This window comes from Ammodytes marinus (assembly GCF_949987685.1).
Source record: "Ammodytes marinus genome assembly, chromosome: 5".
NCBI lineage: Eukaryota > Metazoa > Chordata > Actinopteri > Uranoscopiformes > Ammodytidae > Ammodytes > Ammodytes marinus.
The window spans coordinates 5,154,102-5,175,399 of record NC_137234.1 but is presented as its reverse complement, the minus strand read 5'-3'; the positions used below and the strand labels follow the sequence as shown (position 1 = coordinate 5,175,399).

Genomic DNA, 21,298 nt, shown 5'->3' with positions numbered 1-21,298 from the left:
ACCTGGAAAAAGGCGAAAAACATGTTTTCATACAGATACAATTAAAAAAAAAAAACAGATATGCGCAATGAAATGATAACCTATAATGGAAAGCCTGGATACCAACTCTCTCATTCAACATGACGATTTACTCATTGTCTTTGATTAATGTCAAGGTAAATCATATTTTCTATACACGTGGATCACTGGGAAAAGCTCCTTGATTGCAAAATGAATCTAACAGAAGCCCTTTTAGTTAACTTTACAATTTTGAGTTTAAAAAAATATTTTTTTAGGGGTGGTTAAAGTGTCCGTTTCATTCTGTGGTTTAAAGTCAAGTTGCCACATGCGGTTGTGTTTGCTGTGGGGAAGTTGGAAGGACCCTCGTATGAAGAGTTGAGGGAGAAGAGTTCGTCAAGGTTACCGTTGCTGTCCCAATGAAGAGTTTTGTCAGAGTTTGTGTTGGTGGTTGTTGTCATGATTATTTTGTCTCCTGTCTCGGTTGTGAGGTCTGAGTCAGAGGATTGTCTGCTGTAGCCCTCCTTTGGAAATACACTGGAGAACACACATATATAAATGAGTTTAGCTTTGTAAACTACCAATGCCTTCACAGGTAAATGAGTTGAACTAACGCTTAGCTAAATCTAGTATGTTTAACTATATAAATTTAGAAAAAGTAGATCAAACTATTTTGTAAAAAAATAAAATAAAATGTAATTAACATCTAAACATACTGTATATAACCGAAATTATAATAATTCATTTGATAAACTAAATCTGATTATATTTTTAAGTGCATCACACACCAGTTGTTGGGTTCACTGCTCCAAGTCTGCCTGCAGAGATCTTCAGTCCACGTCAACAGTCTGCAAACTGATGAAATCACGCTGTCACAATGAAAAACAAAGTGAAGTTATTTTTATTAGTCAATTTACACGACGAGGCACATTAAAATTCATCTTTTCGCATATCCCCTCTCAAGTTACCACACTCCAGAGGCACAGAGTCAGCCATAGTACAGCGTCCCTGGTGCAGTTTGGTGTAAAGTGTCTTGCTCAAGGACACAATGGTAGAAATGGTGGGCACCGTAGATATATATATACGTAATACCATCCACCACTAGTTTTATTACTAACACTCTCCTGTCCGGTGCTGGGGATCAACCCAGCAAGCTCATGGTTAGTGGTCGGCCCCTCTTCCTATAGGTCATCCTACCACCCTAAGTGACAATAGCAATTGTCGGTCCGAGTTAATTTCCCACTGCAGTAAGGAGCATGTTATTAAGGGACTGTTGTTGTTTTTTACTTAATGAATAAAGCACTTAATGATCATTGCACTTTACCTTTTGGTGAGTAGGAAGATGATCTCAATAGGCAGCAGAAGGAGGCTCAGCAGACACATGACCATTCTCACTGGAAGAAGACGAGTACTGCCCTCATCAGGAGTGTCCCTGCACGCTTCACACAGCACTAACACACACACACACACATGAACATACTCATGAATACACACACACACACACACATTACACTAACTTTAATGTCTGTGTCATATTTGTATTACATTTTTTATATTATAATTTCATATTACATTTTCACATTTTTTACAAAGTAGTTTGAACTCCCCTTTCCAGCAGTAAGAATTGCTTTAGTCAACCAAACTAGATTTGCTGTAGATCCAGTGAAGTTATTGCTAGTTTGCAAAGCTTTGGTTTCTAAGTAGCTTCCCCAAAACAATGCTTATTCTCCTTCTTACCTTTTCGGACATGATCAATTAATATATTTAACTTGATTTTTTTTAGTTTTGTGTTATTTTACTGTTGTTACAGTTTTTTTCCCCTTTTATTGTATTGTTTTTACATGCTAAAAATAGTGTGTGTGTGTGTGTGTGTGTGTGTGTGTGTGTGTGTGTGTGTGTGTGTGTGTGTGTGTGTGTGTGTGAATGATTGGAAAACGTGGGAATAGGAACAGGTTTGCCTTGAAAAAGAGTCTGCTGTCTCAATGGGATTTACCTGTATAAATAAAGGTCCAAATAATAAAAATAATAATTCATTCTTACCTTTCTTGAAGCCCACTGGGAGGTTCTCTATGACTCTGGGGTCCAGCCACCAGTGATCTTCCTGACGAGGGTTTTGTCCATTCAGCAGTTTCCTCTGTGACTCCAGCAGATCACAACAGGCAGGTCTGACTGTCTCCGTCTCCGGGAGAGGACGCTGTGTTCCAAGCAGATCTGTCACAGACATTTGACTAATGACATGTTTTAGTTGTTACTGAATGGTGTGTGAAGAGGAACAAGGTGATCAACTGAGCTATGGGCGCCCCTGAAAACTTACATTTTCAAGGGTTTTCCTAACTTTATAAAAAATAAAATATATATAGAGAATTATCTCACCTCTTTCTGTCAGGAAAAGTAGAGCATCCATGTATCCGTTGTGGCAGATCTCAGCCAGCGTCTGTAAAGAAAAAGTGGAAATCATAAAGGTTTGTTAGAACTTTTTTTTTTTACATGATGGAGATCTCAGAACGCATCGATGCAATTTTTTTTTTTTTTCAGGGCTGGAAAAAAACCTATTCGGATTTTTTCCTCAGGTAAAAACCTCAATACCACAGTGTACAAAGTTTGAAAAAAAAAAAAAAGGAAAGTAGGGGGTTAAAGGTTTTTTGAACTGTAGTCGAGACGAGGTATAACCTAAAACTAAAAGTGCAGAAAATGGAAAAACTTTTGTACAAGTAGCCACAAATTTCCATGTAGTAAAACACTTACTTATAGTGTAACTGTGCTTATAGTTCCTTTCCATACAGTTTAAATGAACAGGGACCTGTATGGGGACCCACCTGAGGTCTGGTAGGAAGGAAAGAGGTCCAGACACGATGCACGTTGCCGGTGTTAACCTGGATGCTGACGTTGCCATAGTGAACCTCCATGCAGTTGAAGGTTCCCTCTCTGGGGCAGATGTCGCTCTCGCCGGAGAAGGGAGCCACAGTGATGGTGTTCCTCTGCTCAAACAGAGGCAGGTTGTTGCTCAGGGCTCCGTCCATATAGAGCTGAGAGGAAGGAGGAGAGCCCAATGAATGAGACATTGTGGTTCAAAATGGAGCATCTTGCTGGGTTTAGTAATGTGAATATTAATAATCCTATTGTTAAAGGCCTACTTCACCGGTTGGAATATGAAGGTGTATTGAACTCGGAGATCCTATGAAGTATAAATGTGCAAAAAAAAATTGAAATCGGATCATCCTAGCCTGAGAAAAGGCAGAAAGAGTGTTTTATGGTCTCACTGTCATAACCCTACATTTCTCTTTCTGTGACATCACAGAAAGAGAAATGTAGCACATTTATACTTCATAGGATCTCCGAGTTCAATACACCTTCATATTCCAACGGGTGAAGTAGGCCTTTAATATTAACTCATCCTGATGTGACGGAAAAGATGCTGCTCCTTAGGTTAATGTTAAACGTAAATGCTTAAAAAAAAATCAAAATAGCTGTAATTGCAACTACAAATTGTAAAATAACTAACAAAATCTTTACTTTTGAATAAGTTTTAGAGGTCAAAACTGTGCAGCAACATTCTAAGAAACTGTTTTCTTTCACCCTGCACCTTGAAGTTATGCCTACGCCGACATACTTACCGTTTACTTACTTTATTTATAAGATTTCAAAAAATAAATACATTTGCTTATGCGTGCTTCAGTTTATAGTACACAGATTGAACCATATTGTATAATTTCCTTGTAATCCTTTTGCACAAACTTAACTCAGAAACTGTAATTCTATCTACTCACCACTCCACGGTATGAAGGGGGGAAGAAGCCACAGTAAACAGGGAAAAAGCAGCTGCACACCAGAACCTACAGAGGAAAATTATGCAAGACAAATACACTATTATTACATAGAAACAGTAAATAGATAGATAGATAGATAGATAGATAGATAGACAGACAGACAGACAGACAGACAGACAGACAGACAGACAGACAGACAGACAGACAGACAGACAGACAGACAGACAGACAGACAGACAGACAGACAGACAGACAGACAGACAGACAGATAGATAGATAGATAGATAGATAGATAGATAGATAGATAGATAGATAGATAGATAGATAGATAGATAGATAGATAGATAGATAGATAGATAGATAGATATATAGATAGATAGATAGATAGATAGATAGATAGATAGATAGATAGATAGATAGATAGATAGATAGATAGATAGGTTCTCTCTACCTGAATGAGCTCCTCTCTGCTGTCAAACTCAGACACTAACACATTCTGTCCATCAGTCATCCTGGTCAGAGACACACAGAGCCGGCCACTGGCCCGGAGGTGTGCGTCTGCCGGGAGCTTCTCCTGCAGCGAGGCCCGCACTGTCCGCAGCAGACTGAAGCGCGGGTGGAACACGCCCAGAGTGTGTGTTCTGGCCTCTTTGGCAATGTTCAGGACATCCACACAGAACTGTTCTAAAGGAAAGAAATGGAGATAGTGATGGATGTATGATGGATGGTTGCAGTAAGGTTGAATGAGTCAGGGAATGAATAACATGGTAATACTTAAATGAAGTTATCTTTTGAGATTGGATAAAGGGATTTTTTTGTTGTTGACATTTTAACTTTTATTTCTTTGATAAAGCAAAAGTTGTTTGCTGACTCCTCTGTTAGAGCTGCAAATTGCATCATGGGAAATGTAGGATTTTTTCAGATTCTTTGAGGTATTGAATTCCTTTGTATCATTTTCATCTACTTAGTGAACTTTGAGATGTATGATCATTCATGTCATTTTCTTTTACATATTCTATGATGAGCTAAGAATACCTTTGATGAATGAAATGTTTGTTCAGAAATCCTAAAATGTTTTTGAGCTCTGATGATGACAGCTTGTTTACTTACAATACTATAAGCTGGCCTCAGTCACTGAAGACTGAAAAACGTCATGATTGTTTATTGTTTATTTGGTTAGTATGGTCAAGCATCCACTTTTGGTTTCTGGTCTCTTTGTATTTGAAATGGTTGTTGAAAGCCTTTTTCCAATGGCATATTGTTTACGCATGAAACACTAATACAATTAAATCAATCAATCAAAATACATATAAAAGATTTAAAGCTGCAGTGTGTAGAATTTTGGGTTTTATTTCCTAGCAGATTTTGTTGAAAGTAATTATAATATCCACAAGTACATTTAATTTAGTGCATAATAGCTGAAAAAAAATTTTGAATTATTTTTTTTTCCCTTAGAAAGGGTCTCATATATGTCCATATTTCTGCATATTTTGGACCAAAGCCTAGTGCCGCCATCTTGAAAGTGACGTAGTTGGAATGTCATCAGGTGCATTGTATAAAATTTAGAATTGTTCTTGTCCTTGAAGGCCACTGTAGCTTCTGTTATTATTCTAAAGGGGTGGGGTTACCCAGGGAGTGTTGCATTCTAGAACTTTGTAGAACTTTCTTGATGATGTCATATTACACACTGCACCTTTAAGGTCGAAATATATACAATATTGTAGATATATACATGTTTTTGTGGTGATGTCATTTCATGTTATTGTTGTTTGAAAGTAAGTTATTGACAGAATAAAGCAGTGAGTGTGAGTGAGGGTGACGGGTGATTCCCTTCAACCCTTGGGATTGAACTCCACTGACCTCTGGAATTTGCTCTCACGATGGATTTGCTGAACACTGTGTGAACACTGTGTAAGTCAACCTGCCAAGTACACGGTTTACTCCAAGTATCAATAACAGCAGCTACTCCGAGATAACGTAACCATGAACTTTATGAATGGAGAGGTACTCCACTACTACAGGAAGACAAAAGAAAAAGCTTGTTGTAGGCTAAATGTGTGAGACGTAAGTGGTGAATCAGAAAATAAAAAGATACAAAAGATCTGATTTTATAAAACCATAATCTGTATCCATACTGCAAAAAAGACTTCAAGAAATAACAGAGAAATTAAGACATAAATAAGATAAGAAGAGATGTATACTATTTTATTGTCCCGTACAGGGAAATATGGACTCCAAGCCACACTACACTGCAGGATGCTTGATGCGCAATCGCTTGTAAACGCGTCCGTAGGCTACATTGATGTAATCTTGCCGCGTACATTGCGTACATCGCGTGCAGTGGAGGCTCAGGCACCTTACTGTTGAACTGTTTTACATACTATTTATGTGTTAAACTCACCGATGGGAATACCAACAGCCAGCGCGGCGGCCACCAGACATCCGGACGAAGCTCCGCAGATCTTAGACGCTCCGTGGACCAGCCGAGGCGCGCGCTCCATGATACAGCTCAGAGCGCCCAGGTAGTAAACACTCCTGAAGCCACAGCCCGCGAAGGACAGGTTCCACTCCTCGTCCCAGTCAAACTTCTCCTCCATCATCTTAACATACACATCTCACAGTAGGCTATAGTGTAGTCTTTTCAATTCACTCATCCACCTTCAGTTCAGTTCAGCTGGTGCCTGTGTGGACTGGATTCCCTCTGTACGATTTCATCAACATGTAGTAGGCCTACACCTTACCTTATGTGGCCTCTACAAAGCGGGCAGTGCTATGGTATGGCACGGTATTGCATAATTTACTAGGCTTCAACGTCACGTGTTTCATAATAGAAAAACAGACAGGAGGCCCCCTCACTGTGTGCATTTGGGTCGGCAGTTAGGACATCATGTGATACATAAGTCTCATAACAGACTAATATTGTGGACTATTGATGCGCAGAACAGGAGAATGGGGACAGGACAGCCTAAACCCACTTGAACCCCATTATTGACTATTATACAGATTTGGACAAATATGAGCCTGTAAGTAGCTACAAACGATACTGTATGGAAACAGTTAACAGTATAACCTGTCCGTTTGTATTTATTATTCAATGGATCATTATTATTTCTATGTTCTGCTGCTTTTAATGTGTTTTTTTTTCTTGGTGGTAATGGAGGAGAATTATAGTGCATCATAATGTGCCTGTAGTTGAATATATAATTATGAAAAGTATAACCTGCCTTTGTTTTAGCATCCAATTTGCCAAGCACATCTATTTATTTGGCATGTACTGTATATTGAATAGAAATAAGTTATCTATCAGTTTAATTCTTTTAAAACATAATGAAATATGAATTTTTTTTCTATATTTTTTTTCTATCAAAGTGTACGTTTCAGTCTTTATAGTTACCTTTATTTATTCAGGGAGGGCCATTGAGAGCGAGATATCTTTCCCTGAGAACAGCGCACATTAAAATGCAATCCCAAAAATGACAAACGATAGAACATAAAACATTGACAGAATTACAGTGCATTTAAGCCCAATAATATCAGATCAAAATCACTGTCGAACAAGCGCTTTATATAAAACCAAGAGCAATCATTTTTGTATCCACTTGGGGGCAGTAGAATGAGCTGACGACACAACGTTGACAATTAATTACTTTATGTTAAGTTGTCATGGTGAACTGTTTGCAACCAGTCACCCATTTGCACACACAGGGTACAGATGTAAGTCCAATATTCAAAATATTTAATATTACTCATTTTGTCTGTAGTTTGTAGGTTACAGGGAATAATTCTCAGTGGGATACAAAGCATTTCCAAATACAAGACAAAAAGTATATCTTATCTAACCAACTCTCTACCTTAGACACAGTAATATGAATCATTGTTCATTTAAAAATATGAATTTGTGAATCTTTAATATCGACATAAAACCTCAAACACTTTCAGGTTTTTTACAAAACAGACAAAACAACGTCAATTGGAGCGAGTTCTAAGAGAGGGGGCTGGACGCAGAGAACGTGTATTCTTACCTTAAACATCTGTAGTGCAGTCAGTAGGCTTATAGTACTCGGTGATACTTATTGCTGCATCAGATAGAGATTGAATTTCTACAAACCCACTGATACTTTCTTTAATATTGACACCACAAAACACATCTTTCCTTTCCTTTATTCGACATTCACTTCTTTTTTTTTCTTTTCTCTCAGTGCAATATTAAATGTATTTACTTAAGTGCAGGAAAAGGGCATTCAATAATCTGTTTTCTTTTTTAGTTTGGAGGAGTTTGCTCCGGTAAAATACTATTTCTGATCCACCCAACAGCCCGGCCCAGACCCCAGCCTCCCACTGTGCTTTTGGGGGACTCTGTGGTGGCTTCCCCTGGCCCAGATGTGGGGCTCTCTGTGGGTGTTGGAGGTGGAGTGAGGGGCATTGAGGGGCCCGACTTAGTACTGTGCTTGTTCCAGGTGAAGGTGAGATCAGAGGTGGGCGTGGCTGGTGGTGTGAGTGGGAGAACGGCCAAGTCTCCTCTGCTCTTATCCCACAGGTTGAGGTCTGACGGCAGGCTAGAGCACCGGCGCAGAGGCTCCTCACTGGAAGAAGCACAGAGCAAAAAGACAGACAGGGACAAAGGGATTGGTCAGTTTGAGGAACAGCAGTGTTTAAAAAATAAATAATAATGCTAATAATAATAATAATAATAATAATAATAATAATAATAATAATAATAATAATAATAATAATAATAATAATAATAATAATAATAATAATAATAATAATAATAATAATAATAATAATAATTCATGAACAGTTTCTTTCCCAAGGCCATCCACTCTCTCAATCAAAACATCAATTACTTTGCAATATCACTTGATATCACTTTGTTAGTGATGGTTTTTGACATGGCTGCCACTTTGTGCTGCCTTTTATTGTAGGAGAAGTGCTACATAAATAATGTTTGATTTGATACATACCTGTAATAGTCCTCGTCATCGCCCTTCCAGGCCTGTTTGTATATGTTTCCAGCCATGCCATAGAGCCAGCTCATGTTGCCCGGGACATCTGGGATCCAGTCAACAAGCCTGATAGGAACAGTCACAGTCTTAGACAGTCACATATGAACATATATTGGCATGAAGTACACAGATCATTGTACACAATCAATACAAGTATTACCACCAAGAAGAGAAAAAATGTATTACAGAACCTACACTAAAATTGGACTTGAGTGAAAGCCGCAAATATTAGGAATCTTGTTATTTACTATTATTATTTTCTTGATGTTCACTATATATAACCAGTAATTTTTATGACTCGTTTTTATTTTTTATTTGATTTAATTAATTATTCAATCAAATTAATTGTCTCACCGCTGTGTATTCAGAAACATTACAGATGAAACAATTAGTTGATTTACAGCCACACAAGACGTTTGGATGTTGTCAGCCTTTTCTCACCGACATTTGTAAAGGTTATGATCTCAATAATTGATCAAAAAGATTACATTACATCCATCAAAAAAATATATGAACTGTTAGTAGCTATCTTACTTAGCCTAGAGGCGGGTAAGCTTTACCTCTGGGCTACAGAACGGGCCGACTCCACGCCCACGGGCAGAATGCGGGGCATCTGAAGGTAGGAGGTCATCTTCTTTGGCAGGTAGTCGCTCACACGAGACAACAGTCCGCCTGAATTTTTTGCATCTCTGCAGGCCTCACACAATTCTGACGCAAAAACAGTGAGAAAAACACCCATAGATATTTAGATTAGGACTGCACTAACTGTTCTGTACTTGCATGGTGTTTCAGTGGTACATTATTGTTTGTATTGCTTTGAATCACAGTCTTATCTCCCTGCGGATTACAACTATTTTAAATCCACTATTCATACGCTAATACCAGATTAATACCAGATTCATTTAGTATTTTCTTTAACTGCGTCACACATGTTTTGTACTACTTTGTCTTTAAAAATCAGATTCAGACAGACAGACAGACAGACAGACAGACAGACAGACAGACAGACAGACAGACAGACAGACAGACAGACAGACAGACAGACAGACAGACAGACAGACAGACAGACAGACAGACAGACAGACAGACAGACAGACAGACAGACAGACAGACAGACAGACAGACAGACAGACAGACAGACAGACAGATAGATAGATAGATAGATAGATAGATAGATAGATAGATAGATAGATAGATAGATAGATAGATAGATAGATAGATAGATAGATAGATAGATAGATAGATAGAGAAAAAAAACAACGACTGTCCCTACGTTTTTTAATGTAAACTGGGAGGTTCTCTACGAGCTTGGGATCCAGCCATCGGTGCTCTTCCCGGGGTTGTTTCACTGCGCTCTGCTGTGGCGTCTCACTGGACTCTTCAGACTCAGCCAGCTCCTTGGCCAGCTCACAACACACTGTGTCCAGCGCCAGACCTCTCAGGGGACACTCACTGCTTATGAGATCTGTGATGGGCATTTCAATTGAGATGATTGACATACTGAATTACTCACCATCAGCTGCAGTTTTAGCTAAAATAATAGACAAAATCTTCCCCAATCTTCTGTTTGTATGAATACTCAACAGTCAATATGACTTGATGAATACGTACCGTTGTCCTGCAGGAAGCGGAGAGCATCGATGTAGCCGTTGTCACTGATTTTAGCCATTTCCTGTAAACAATCCAAAGGTTCCTTTTGAGGATGCAATTTGAAATACTTAATCTGCAGCCGCGTTAACTGTCGGAGACTTGCTTTGAGCTGTTAATCAGTTCATTTGAAGACAGCAATTACCAATTTCTGGCCAGCAGGGGGCAGAAATGAGACCTCAAAATAATTAATTTCAGAGCCATGCTGAAGACATGCTTTGGTTCAGTTAAAGCGCCCACGAGTAACTTTTAAATATCTTTTAAACAGCCTCATGTTTCCTCTCATAATCATAAATTACCTTTAACAGCAAACAAGACCATCAGTGCAAAGAAAGACGTTTTTATATAGTTTTTATTACTGCATTTGATCTGGTCGTACACCCAGTCCGATTTTCGGTTCACGCGTGCATGCTCTATGGTCACATATCCGTATTGGTCACAGATTTCAGTGTGGCGCAGTTACGCGATTTGAGAAGCCTATCCCTCCAGGTGAGGGAAGGGGAGCGGGAGCCTTGTTTGAGACAGTTGTTTGTCGTCATAATGACTGATAACGGGGCTGAACCATAAAAGAAAAAAAAGAAATGCAATGAAGAAAAGCGAAAAGGGAGAGTGATAGTCGGGCGGGAGGGCGTTGCCAAGCAACGTATACACAATTTCACGGCGGTAGCCTACTAAAACAAAGTTTACTTTGCCTCATACCAGCATCATCAGATGACCATTATTCATCTGAAATAGTCATTATTTACAACATAAACACATTACCTCATCGTGATCCATTCTAACTAACTGCCATCTCTCGTTCATTCGCTTTGTGTGGGGACACGGACTCGTTCAGCTCCGTGAGAGGTGACAATGCATCAACTCATTGCAATCAGGTGTGTTTAGCACTTACTGGCATTAGTTGATGCTGTGTCACCCATAGACTCACGGAGCCGAAAAGAGTCCGGTGCCCTCACACTTTGCTTTCAACACACGGACACGCACCATATTGCTTCCTGATTATTTGAATCTGAACGCCCTGCACGAGCTAGAAAACAGCTTCACGACAGCTGGCGTCGTAATAATACTACCGCTTTTGTTCAAAGGTGTCGCCAACGTGCCGACTTACTCGTAGTGGCTTTAAGGGAAGGATTTAAATAGCAACACACTTTGCAAACATAGGGTGATGATGTTATGATGAAATATACAATGCATGCTAATTATATATTTTTTAAAAGGACAGCTGCAGTAGGTAGTACATTTAAAAGAATAAGTATGTTGAGATGTTTTCATCTTGTGGCCTGAATGTGTGGATATTGGGTTAGTGCTGGAAAATAATCAAAAAGCAAATGTTAGTCTCAAACTCATTTCAGAGGAATTCTTACTTTCCCTGTGTTGGTTTGAATCCTTCATGGCGTTCCTGAGCATCTGCTGCACTGTGCCACAGAGATGTATCCCACACAAACTAAATAGTTGCATGACACAGATGTCTTTGTGGGCCATCAATGGGCCTTATTATTGAGCAAGTCATACCACAGAATCTGACGAATCTGTGTGCATCGCTCAGTGAGAACATATTTATAAGGTTAGGTTAGGTTAGGTGAGGTTAGGTTAGGTTAGGTTAGGTTAGGTTAGGTTAGGTTAGGTTAGGTTAGGTTATATCAAATATATGGGATGTGCGGTAAACTGTCTGAAAAAAAAATATATATAACTGACTGAATAATCCTTATTAAAACGACGTGGTGTAAATAAACATTACAATTTTTTTTTTAGCTTTACACGTAAAATTGTATACTTAAAAAGGTGCTCCGAGGAACTTTTCAGTTTTTGTTCATTCTTGCACCCTCTCTGGACAAAAGCAGTAGTGTTTTATTACCTCCTGGGTGAGCGTACCCATGACAAAGGCATAAAGAAAAAAACTATATAAAAATAGCATTCTTTGCACTGATGGTTTTGTTTGCTGTTACATGTCATTTTTGATCATCAGAGGAAAAAGTAGCCTGTTTCAGAAATATTAAAAAGTTCCTCTTAGCACCTTAAAAAAACAACACGTTTATTAAATAATAAGGTTTCTAACTGCAGTGACAGAGAGTCGGTAGCTTGTGTACCATGGACCGTGTGTGTCTCACCTCAGCGTCCGGGGGGAAGAAGGTGCTCTTCACTCTGTACATGTTCTCCCCAGTCACCTCCACGCTCATGTTGTTGAAGCGAACCTGGTGGAAGTTGAGCACGCTGGTTCGCGGGCAGAGATCGCTCTCGCCGGCGAACGCAGAAATGGTGATCGTGTTTCTCTCGTGACAGCGCGGCAGGTTGTCGCTGACGGCGCCATCCACATAATGCTGAGAGCAACAGAAATGTGTTGATCAGACGGTAGAATCAGACACTTTTTTTAAATAAAAATGACATATTCTCAAATATTCAGACAATTAAAAACTTTCCAGGATTCTGCAAACCGTTTTCATTAAAGGAATACTTCACCCATACGGAACCGGCGTTCTATCATTATAAAATCGCTATTATAATATAATGAATGAGGTTTTTCTTCCCTCAGTCTTTCCTCAGTCTTCCCTTGGCCTAGCTGTCCTGTTAATCCTAACCCTTCATTTTTACTAGTGTGATGTCACACTAGTAAAATGAAGGGGTTAGACAGTGAGACCATAAAACACTCTTTCTGCTTTTTCTCAGGCTAGGATGAACCGATTTCAAAAATGTTTGCACATTTATACTACATAGGATCTCAGAGTTCCATACACCTTCATATTCCCACCGGTGAATTAGGTCTTTAAGTGGTAATAATCAATGGGTCAGACAATGACTAAATAAACTTGCTCTTGGAGTTCAAAGCATATGATTGAAGAACAACCCATTGTACAAGTAAAACATATTGGCTTACACTCTGTCCACGAGATGTTGATGCAACTGTAAATGTAATTTTGAAGGCTTTAGTTTGCAATCTAATATTTTTATTCTGTAAGAGAGTATTTTTTGCAGGGCTTCTGTATTACAATACATCTTATTTGAGTCTATTTTTCTGGACGCTTGAAAGTTACAATGTGTTTGAATTTCATTAATATAAATGAATAAATAGGATATATAAAAACGTATTGCTCTGGTAAGGTGCATTCATGCCCAGACATCCCCCTAGGGGCCTAAATGTGTGTTTGATGGCAGGATGAACATTTCAGGTCGTGTACTCTGGCATTTGCAGTATTATTAGTAGTATGTATGTAACAGTAGGACTAATGGCCACAGTACAGAGAAGCTTTTTTTTAAATGCATTATATCGGTATTTGCAAGACCGGTTCAAAAACAGTAAGCGTGTTGCTACAATCTAGTTTGTATAGAAGCAGAGGAGAGCCTGTTTTCAAAATCAGTGCCTTTTGAACTTAGTCTATTGCAACATAATCCGTTTGCAATAAAAAGTGCTAAATGACATTTTATTGTCTCTGTGCAATGACAATAAAGATGAGCCTAATCAAACCTATCTGACCTTAGTGACGTTGAGCTGTGATAAACTGAGAAAACATCCTGGCTCAAGTGCTGTGTGACGTGTCGTCTTGCTACACTCACCACTCCGCGGTACTTGGGTGGAATGATCCCACAATAGAAAGGGACGAAGCAGCTGCATATGAGGGCCTGGAAAAGGCAAAGATTAACATGATATTAGCACAACAGCAGTAGTTTTTGAACGTTATGTGGCACACCAAAGAGCAAGTCAAAATCTCAAGGCACGGCTGTATTCAAAAGCATTCAATACCTTTTGTACAGTTTAATGCAATAGGCCTAATTGCACACCTGGATTTGTCACACCATTTGGGAACCAATGATTCACAGAATCACAAACTCTTCGCCGACATCCTGGCAGGGCCGAGAAGCTGCTTTTCAACATCTTTATCAAAGCTCATAAAAATGATGATTTTCTTATCATATTTCTTATCTTCTTTTGGCTATGTTTATGCATCGGCAGTAAATATACTGACCTTAGACTCGGGACAAAAGGGTCAGTTAAAAGGTGGGGGCAGCCATTCTGGAGAACGCTTGTTGTCAAAAAAAATTGTTGTCAGGCTCTGTAAACAGGCATATTGCTAGCTATGGTGCACTCGCTTTGGTTATATACCCGTTTACAGAGCCTAGGCTGCATATAAACAGCAGCTTTTTTTCCCCCCAGCACGCACACAGTACTTTACAGCTAGCGGATCATGACGAGATATACAATGATTTATACAACAACAACAAAAAGTTTTTGACCACAAGTGTTCTCCAGAATCGCTGACTCCACCTTTAACCAGGCGAGGTCAAATATAGTACCTCCATCAGCTCGTCTCTGCTGTCATACTCAGACACAAGCACGTTCTTGCCATCGGACACTCGGGTGAGGGACACACACAGCCTGCCGGTGGCTCGGATGTGAGCGTCTTCTGGAAGCATCCTCTGCAGTGAATCCTTGACGAGCTGCAGCAGGTTGTAGGCCGGGTGCAGCGGCCCCAGTCGGTGCTTCCTCGCCCCCTTGGCCATAAACATCAGATCGGCACAAGTTAACTCTGCAAAGGAGGAACAATGCAATGGCAGTGCATGCATGGCAGACATATGTACATTCTGTATTAAGGACGCATTCAATTGCAACACACGTTTACAGGTTTAGAAGCTGGAAATGGTCTGCAGACAAGCATTGAAAAAAAAAATTCTGAATGCACAGGTCTTTTTTTTCCACCAATACTCCCAGCCAGAAATCTCAACTTCCCTAGGAACTACATCAACTAAACTTTACATAATAATTCTTAGCACTATGCTGAAGGTTATTAGGGAAGGATTTGTTCATATGTGTTGTCTGATTTATGATACATTTATTTTTATAGTATTATTTGATTTATATAGACTAAGGCTATATTTTTTTATACAAAGGACAGGATGATTTATAATTAAAATGAACCATGTTTTCTTTGCCTATTTTGCAACCAATTATTTGCCAAAGAAAATTGTACCTTACATTAATTATCGGATAACGAGTTTAAAAATTAACTCATGTTTATTGGGGTCAGTGTTGTCTTTCTACAATCAGGTTGTGTCTAACGCTCACCTCCCAAGTCAACGAAAGGTCATGTACATGAACGAAAAACGTACCACTCTTCTTACCACTAAAAATCAGTGAATATCTTCACATAAGAAGTAACCACAGCAACAATTTCACAAATCACACTGGTCAATGATGTCATATGTGGGTAAATGCAAGAGATATCTCTTGGGGTGAAAACAATAATTCTGCCATGAAAGAAGCTGATGAGGCAAATGCATTTTCAATATTTGCTTATGTATTATCTTGATGTTTATGTATGCCCCTGTAAAGCACTTTGAATGGCCTTGTGTCTGAATTGTGCTATAGAAATAAACTTGCCTTGCCTTGAAAAACAGCTTTAAATCCTATAGTGATGAAGTGAAGAATACAACATGCAATAAATCACAACAAACAGAAAAATTCATAATAGGCTACTGACAATGGAATTAACACTGTCATTTAAATGTCATTTTGGATATTGCTTAGTTCTGAAATGACATATTTCTGAATGAAAGTTGGTCAGTGGAGATGTGACCCATACAACAACAACTCACCTAGTGGTATTCCAATAGTAAGAACAGCAGCCATCAAAGCACCTGCAGACGAGCCATAGATTTTAGACGCGCCTTGTATGAAGCGAGGGAACCGTTCAAGGATGCAACTGGTGGCACCGACATAGTAAATCCCCATGAAGCCGCATCCTGCAAACGAGATGGTCCACTCTCTCTTCAAGTCAAACATCTTCTCAGGTGCAACTCACTCCAGCAACAAGAGAGAAGAGTCCACACATACATACACACACACACACACACTGACTTGAAATCGCAGCAAAAAGTTAAAAAAAAAAAATTATGGCGATCACCGTCGTCGGCTACCTGCCAACTGCCACCTTCACATCACCTGTACACAGCACCCAAAGGTGACAAGATCAACAACTGTTTTGGAGATTTGTATCATTTGTAGATAGTTTCCCTATTGGCCGGAAAAGGTCACGTGACAGCAGAATGAAGTCGCGCCCACTCATATAAAAAGGTAGGCGTTGTATTTTAACCTATATTCGGGAAAACTGCGCTTTTTAGATCTTTTCAGGAACTATTTTGTTTAAGGGTGAGCAACAAAAATGAGCATTCCAGTGGTGGACTTCGGCGCGTGCAGCCTGACTGAAAAAGATGTCACTGACGAGCAGATGTTCAGTTTGGCCAAAGAGCTGAAAGCAGCTTTTATGGAAGTTGGTTTTGTTTTTCTGAAGAACACTGGGATCACTCAGGAGGAGGTGAGAACAGCAAATAAAGTAGCATTTAGATTTTTTTTTTGTCTTTTAAGATTTTGTTATGCTTTATTGATAGTGTAGAGACAGAGTTGAAATGGGGCAGAGAGGGGAGTAACATGCAGAGAACGACCGCGGGCTGGAATCGAACCCGGGTCCGCTGCTGGCCGAGGCCCATGGGGGGGGGGACGCCCTACCAACTGAGCTAAGCACGCCCCCGCATTTAGTTTTAATGTAAATGTTTGAAATGGAATGCGACTTTACATTTTCCTCCTGGGTGTGTCTGTATAGGTGGACCTTGTTATGGACATTTCCAAGAAGTTTTTTCTGCAGCCAGATGAACTGAAACGACCTTTACACAGGGGCACCAGTGACATTTGCCCTTACCACGGCTGGGTGCCCATGGAGATTGAGAAGTAAGAATCAGAAAGTGAACAAAAACATACTTCTTCTCCCTGCATCATTTTATTATTTTTTCAACATCTGTTTATTGCTTTTATCAATTTCAATGTATTGTAGATTATACAGTATGACATGTCACAGTAATGTGATGAGTTCCATTGGTTTTAAATTGAAATAACTGTTTGTTTTTTCAGGTTGACTCCAAACCGCCCTGGAGACCTGAAGGAGGCTTTCAACGTCACGTCGCTTCACCCTGACCTAGTAATGATTTACTTTCTCTGTTCGACTAATAAAATCAGGTTTTTATTGATTCTGATCACAGGACGGATTGGACTTAGGCCAGACTGACCACATCGTCTAAAGGTCAAAGTGCACGTTACTCTAAAACCGGACCCTGTGCTTATCCACCACAGAGTTAATCTATTCAAGTCTTCTGCTCAGTCCATACTTTAGTTGTAATTCTTTGAAACCAAAGATACTTCTTTTTCGTTCCCCATGCCAAAAAAAGAAAAAGAAAAGAGTAGTAGCTAACTATATTTTAATAGATTTGAAAATGTAATAAAAATATCACTATTGTCTGTGTTGGGGGAACATTTTCACAGTCCTAAGAAAAATACCTATTCAATAACTAGCAAAGATTCATCATTAAACAAGCTCTGGTTCTTTTCTCTTGTGATGCAGCCATGGCCCTCTGGTGATGCGAAAGGTTTCCAGGAGATCCAGACGTCTTTCTTCCAGCGCTGTAAAGAGCTGAGTCTGAGGGTGCTGAGGGTGATGGCCCACAGCCTGGGTCTGGACCCTGAGGTGTTCCTGAGTGCACACCGTTTTATAGGAAGTATGTAGACACACCCTCTTGCTGCTATGGCAATGAAGTTCGATCAGCTGATATCTGGCAACACCTTGGCAAGGTGAAGATCAGGGAATTAAATTAATAAATAAGTTCAAACCTTTTAAAGAAGATGCCTATATGTAAAATGTCATGCTATTCAATCACGCAATACAAGCGGTAATACAGCAGCATTCAAATATAAAATCATTTTAAAAAAGTATAATGAGTAGAGAACAAAGTTAATAGATCAGTTTCCAACACAACACCAACACATCTTCATTTTGGGAGACGGATATGGTCCTCTGTTGGCTCTTAAAAATAATTTCTCATACTGCCAAGCACAAAAGTACCTTCAAAGTTATTTTCCCACAGCCAAACATACTATAACTCTCAGCGCAGCACTGATTCTTAATGCCAATGTAAACTCTTGTGATACTAATAAACCAGACACCTTTTAACAATGGTATTGTGTCTCCTCTAGCTGATAAGAATTTCACAACACTGCGGTCTCTGTACTACCCAGCGGTAGACAGTGAGACAGTGCAGGACGGTCAGGTTCGGTGTGGGGAGCATTCGGACTACGGCAGCATCACCCTGTTGTTTCAGGGCTCTGAAGGTCTGCAGGTAACACCAATGACTTCTCCACCTCTCTGGATACAAGACAACTTACAACACTTAAAGGAGGAGTCAGTGATTCAGTACCCTTTTTGTCAAAATCACCTTTTGTCAAAATCAGTGAATATCTCCTCACAAACCACTACCTGTGTGTGTGTGTGTGTGTGTGTGTGTGTGTGCGCGCGCGCGCGTGTGTGTGCGTGTGTGTGTGTGTGTGCTGAAAATCTGGTACATAAACAAAGGGGTGCAGCATAGCAGCAACATGCCTCTTTTCAGCGCACACAGAGTACTGACAGGTAGCAGATCATAAGGAGATATTCACTGATTTTGACAAAGTGATTTTGACATAAAGCATCCTCCAGAATTGCTGACTTCCCATTTTAATTGTGTGATTTTAACTTGTCTTTTTTACCAAACTTTTTACTTGTTAATGTGAAATAAATCTTCAGACTATGTAATATACTTGACTCTTTTTAACCCTCAGGTGCGTAACCGTTCAGGTGACTTCATCTCTGCTCCCGTCGTACCGGACTCAATCCTCCTCAATATCTCTGACCTGATGCAGCGCTGGACCAACGATCACTTTGTCTCTGTGGTGAGAGCATACGTATATGAATGAAAAAACAAACAATTGTGTGCAACAAGCTTAAAAAGACATATGAAGTCTAACCCATCTCCAAGAGATCTTTGCTCAACAAGTCTTATTCCCAGGTGTCTGCTTAAATATGACTGATAAATATGACTTAACGACTGAATTATCTCAATGACAAGCAGTCATGTCTTGCCACAGTGTTCACTGAATTGTTTCAGTGAACACTGTGGCAAGAGATGTGAGCTGGGAGTGATTCAGAGTTCTGGGACCAGGTTATACAGTATGTTCAACAGTGATAAACAAGATGTTTGTGTTCATTAATGTTGAGGTTGGCCATCCCTTCATAACCATATATGGTGTTAATGCACAGCCTAGGCTCTGTAAATAGGTATGTACACACAGCATGTGTGTTACTATAGGGGGCCTACTGTATCTAGCAACATGTCCATAAACATAACCTAGGCTGCATTGACACCAGATTTTTTTTTCAGCCCACACACGGTACGGACAGGTAGGGGTTAGGGGAGATATTTACTGATTTTGACAACAAGCATTTTCCAGAATTACTGACTCCACATTTAACCTAGTCTATTAAACAAGGATAATGGTTATACAATAGTAAATTAAACCTACACCAAGTTTTAAGTTACATTTGAATGAATTCAATTATAACACAATCTGGATTTTTTTATTAAATTATTGTGGTTGTGTTTTTTTCTCTCAGCTCCACAGAGTTTTGCTGCCCCCTGCTGGAGACTCCAGCACACGTCAGTCTCTGGCTTTCTTTATCCAACCCGATAACGCGGCTCTGATCACCTGCATCGACGGCTCCAACAAATACCCTCCAATTACATCATTTGACTATCTCATGGAGCGCCTTGTCGGTATATATTGAAAAAAACCTGAACTAATAGGCCTACCAGTCAGTTGATTCATACACAGTAACTTGTTGATTATAAATGTGTAATGTTGTCAAGGTGATCTGCTCTGCTTTAAAGTTGTGCCTGGGAAGTATTTTATAATGTTTTATCACAGGTCCTCACTATCATCGTCAACCGCTTTTTGTGAAACCGATGAATGTGTCACTTTAGGTCCCATAATGTGTTTTAAAAGGTTTTTATAGCAGTTTGAATATGATTGTGTTTTTAGATAATCACTGAGCCAATGTGTATGATATAAAGACGAGATACAAACCTAAAATCTTGCATTTTTTAAAAAAATCAATCGATCGGTCAATATCCTTTACTTTACCATGGTAAGAAACTCATTAAGATCAATCTCTTTTCTAAGAGTGATTTGGACGAGGAAGAAGCACTAACCATCCGTAACATTGTATCGTCGTTAAAACATCCTGGTTTATTTACAATGCTGCTTGATACATACAGTAGGAGTTCTAGGCCGAATTACATAATACGATGTAGCTTTTTTTAATCATAACTGTTACCTAATGAAGCTCAAAGGACAAAGTGAAATGATTCCTACAAAAGACCTATTGAATGAGCATTGGGAGTTTATGGGAATACCTACGAGCAGCTAAAACTAACTTTGCAGAACATCTTAAATCTTTGGCACAGGAAATGAGTATTGGGGATGTTAGTGTCTGTCCTCCAGTGTGTCGCTCTCTTGCTCCGTCATGGCTGATCCCAGATCCCAGTGTTGACCTAAAGTTTTTGAATGTAAGCTAGTCAAGGATGACAGAGGGGGTAGTTAAACCTGCAGTGTGTAGAATTTTGGGTTTTATTTCCTAGCAGATTTTGTAGAAAGTAATTATAATATCCATAAGTGCATTTAATTTAGTGCATAATAGCTGAACATTTTTTTTTAATTTTTTTTTTTCCCTTAGAAAGGGTCTCATATATGTCCATATTTCTGCATATTTTGGACCAAGGCCTAGTGCCGCCATCTTGAAAGTGTCATAGTTGGAATGTCATCAGGTGCATTGTTTAAAATTTAGAATTGTTCTTGTCCTTGAAGGCCACTGTAGCTTCTGTTATTATTCGAAAGGGTTGGGGTTAACCAGGGAGTGTTGCATTCTAGAACTTTGTAGAACTTTCTTGATGATGTCATATTACACACTGCACCTTTAAAGAGATAGAAGTCTGGCAGCAGCAGGTATGGGGAGACCATCTTCTCATTTATACTGA

General features: G+C 39.4%; 2 protein-coding genes across 2 annotated transcripts; one reads left to right on the top strand and one right to left on the bottom strand.

Moving 5' to 3' along the window:
* Positions 1 to 281: 281 nt before the first annotated feature.
* LOC307251188 (uncharacterized protein) lies at positions 282 to 16,190 on the bottom strand (the record flags this gene model as incomplete). The annotated part of the gene is made up of 17 exons (XM_080028509.1): positions 282 to 534; positions 1,322 to 1,448; positions 2,038 to 2,208; positions 2,371 to 2,431; positions 2,814 to 3,023; positions 3,765 to 3,830; positions 4,216 to 4,448; positions 6,166 to 6,364; positions 8,077 to 8,347; positions 8,729 to 8,836; positions 9,331 to 9,478; positions 10,044 to 10,235; positions 10,382 to 10,442; positions 12,526 to 12,735; positions 13,967 to 14,032; positions 14,705 to 14,937; positions 16,004 to 16,190. 17 exons carry the CDS (start codon positions 16,188 to 16,190, stop codon positions 282 to 284), a joined length of 2,796 nt encoding a protein of 931 aa, XP_079884635.1.
* Positions 16,191 to 16,493: 303 nt separating this feature from the next.
* On the top strand, positions 16,494 to 20,334 carry LOC307250294 (uncharacterized protein). The gene is made up of 7 exons (XM_080027330.1): positions 16,494 to 16,722; positions 17,008 to 17,132; positions 17,313 to 17,379; positions 17,800 to 17,953; positions 18,429 to 18,571; positions 19,047 to 19,157; positions 19,879 to 20,334. The coding sequence occupies exons 1-7, from the start codon at positions 16,570 to 16,572 to the stop codon at positions 20,047 to 20,049; spliced, it is 924 nt and encodes a 307-aa protein (XP_079883456.1). The 5' UTR covers positions 16,494 to 16,569; the 3' UTR covers positions 20,050 to 20,334.
* The last annotated feature ends 964 nt before the right edge of the window (positions 20,335 to 21,298 follow it).

Coding starts and splice junctions, on each gene's coding strand:
- LOC307250294 (XM_080027330.1), top strand. CDS start 16,570: ATGAGCATTCCAGTGGTGGACTTCGGCGCGTGCAGCCTGACTGAAAAA. Junction 16,723..17,007: donor CTGGGATCACTCAGGAGGAG/GTGAGAACAGCA, acceptor GTGTCTGTATAG/GTGGACCTTGTTATGGACAT. Junction 17,133..17,312: donor GTGCCCATGGAGATTGAGAA/GTAAGAATCAGA, acceptor TTGTTTTTTCAG/GTTGACTCCAAACCGCCCTG.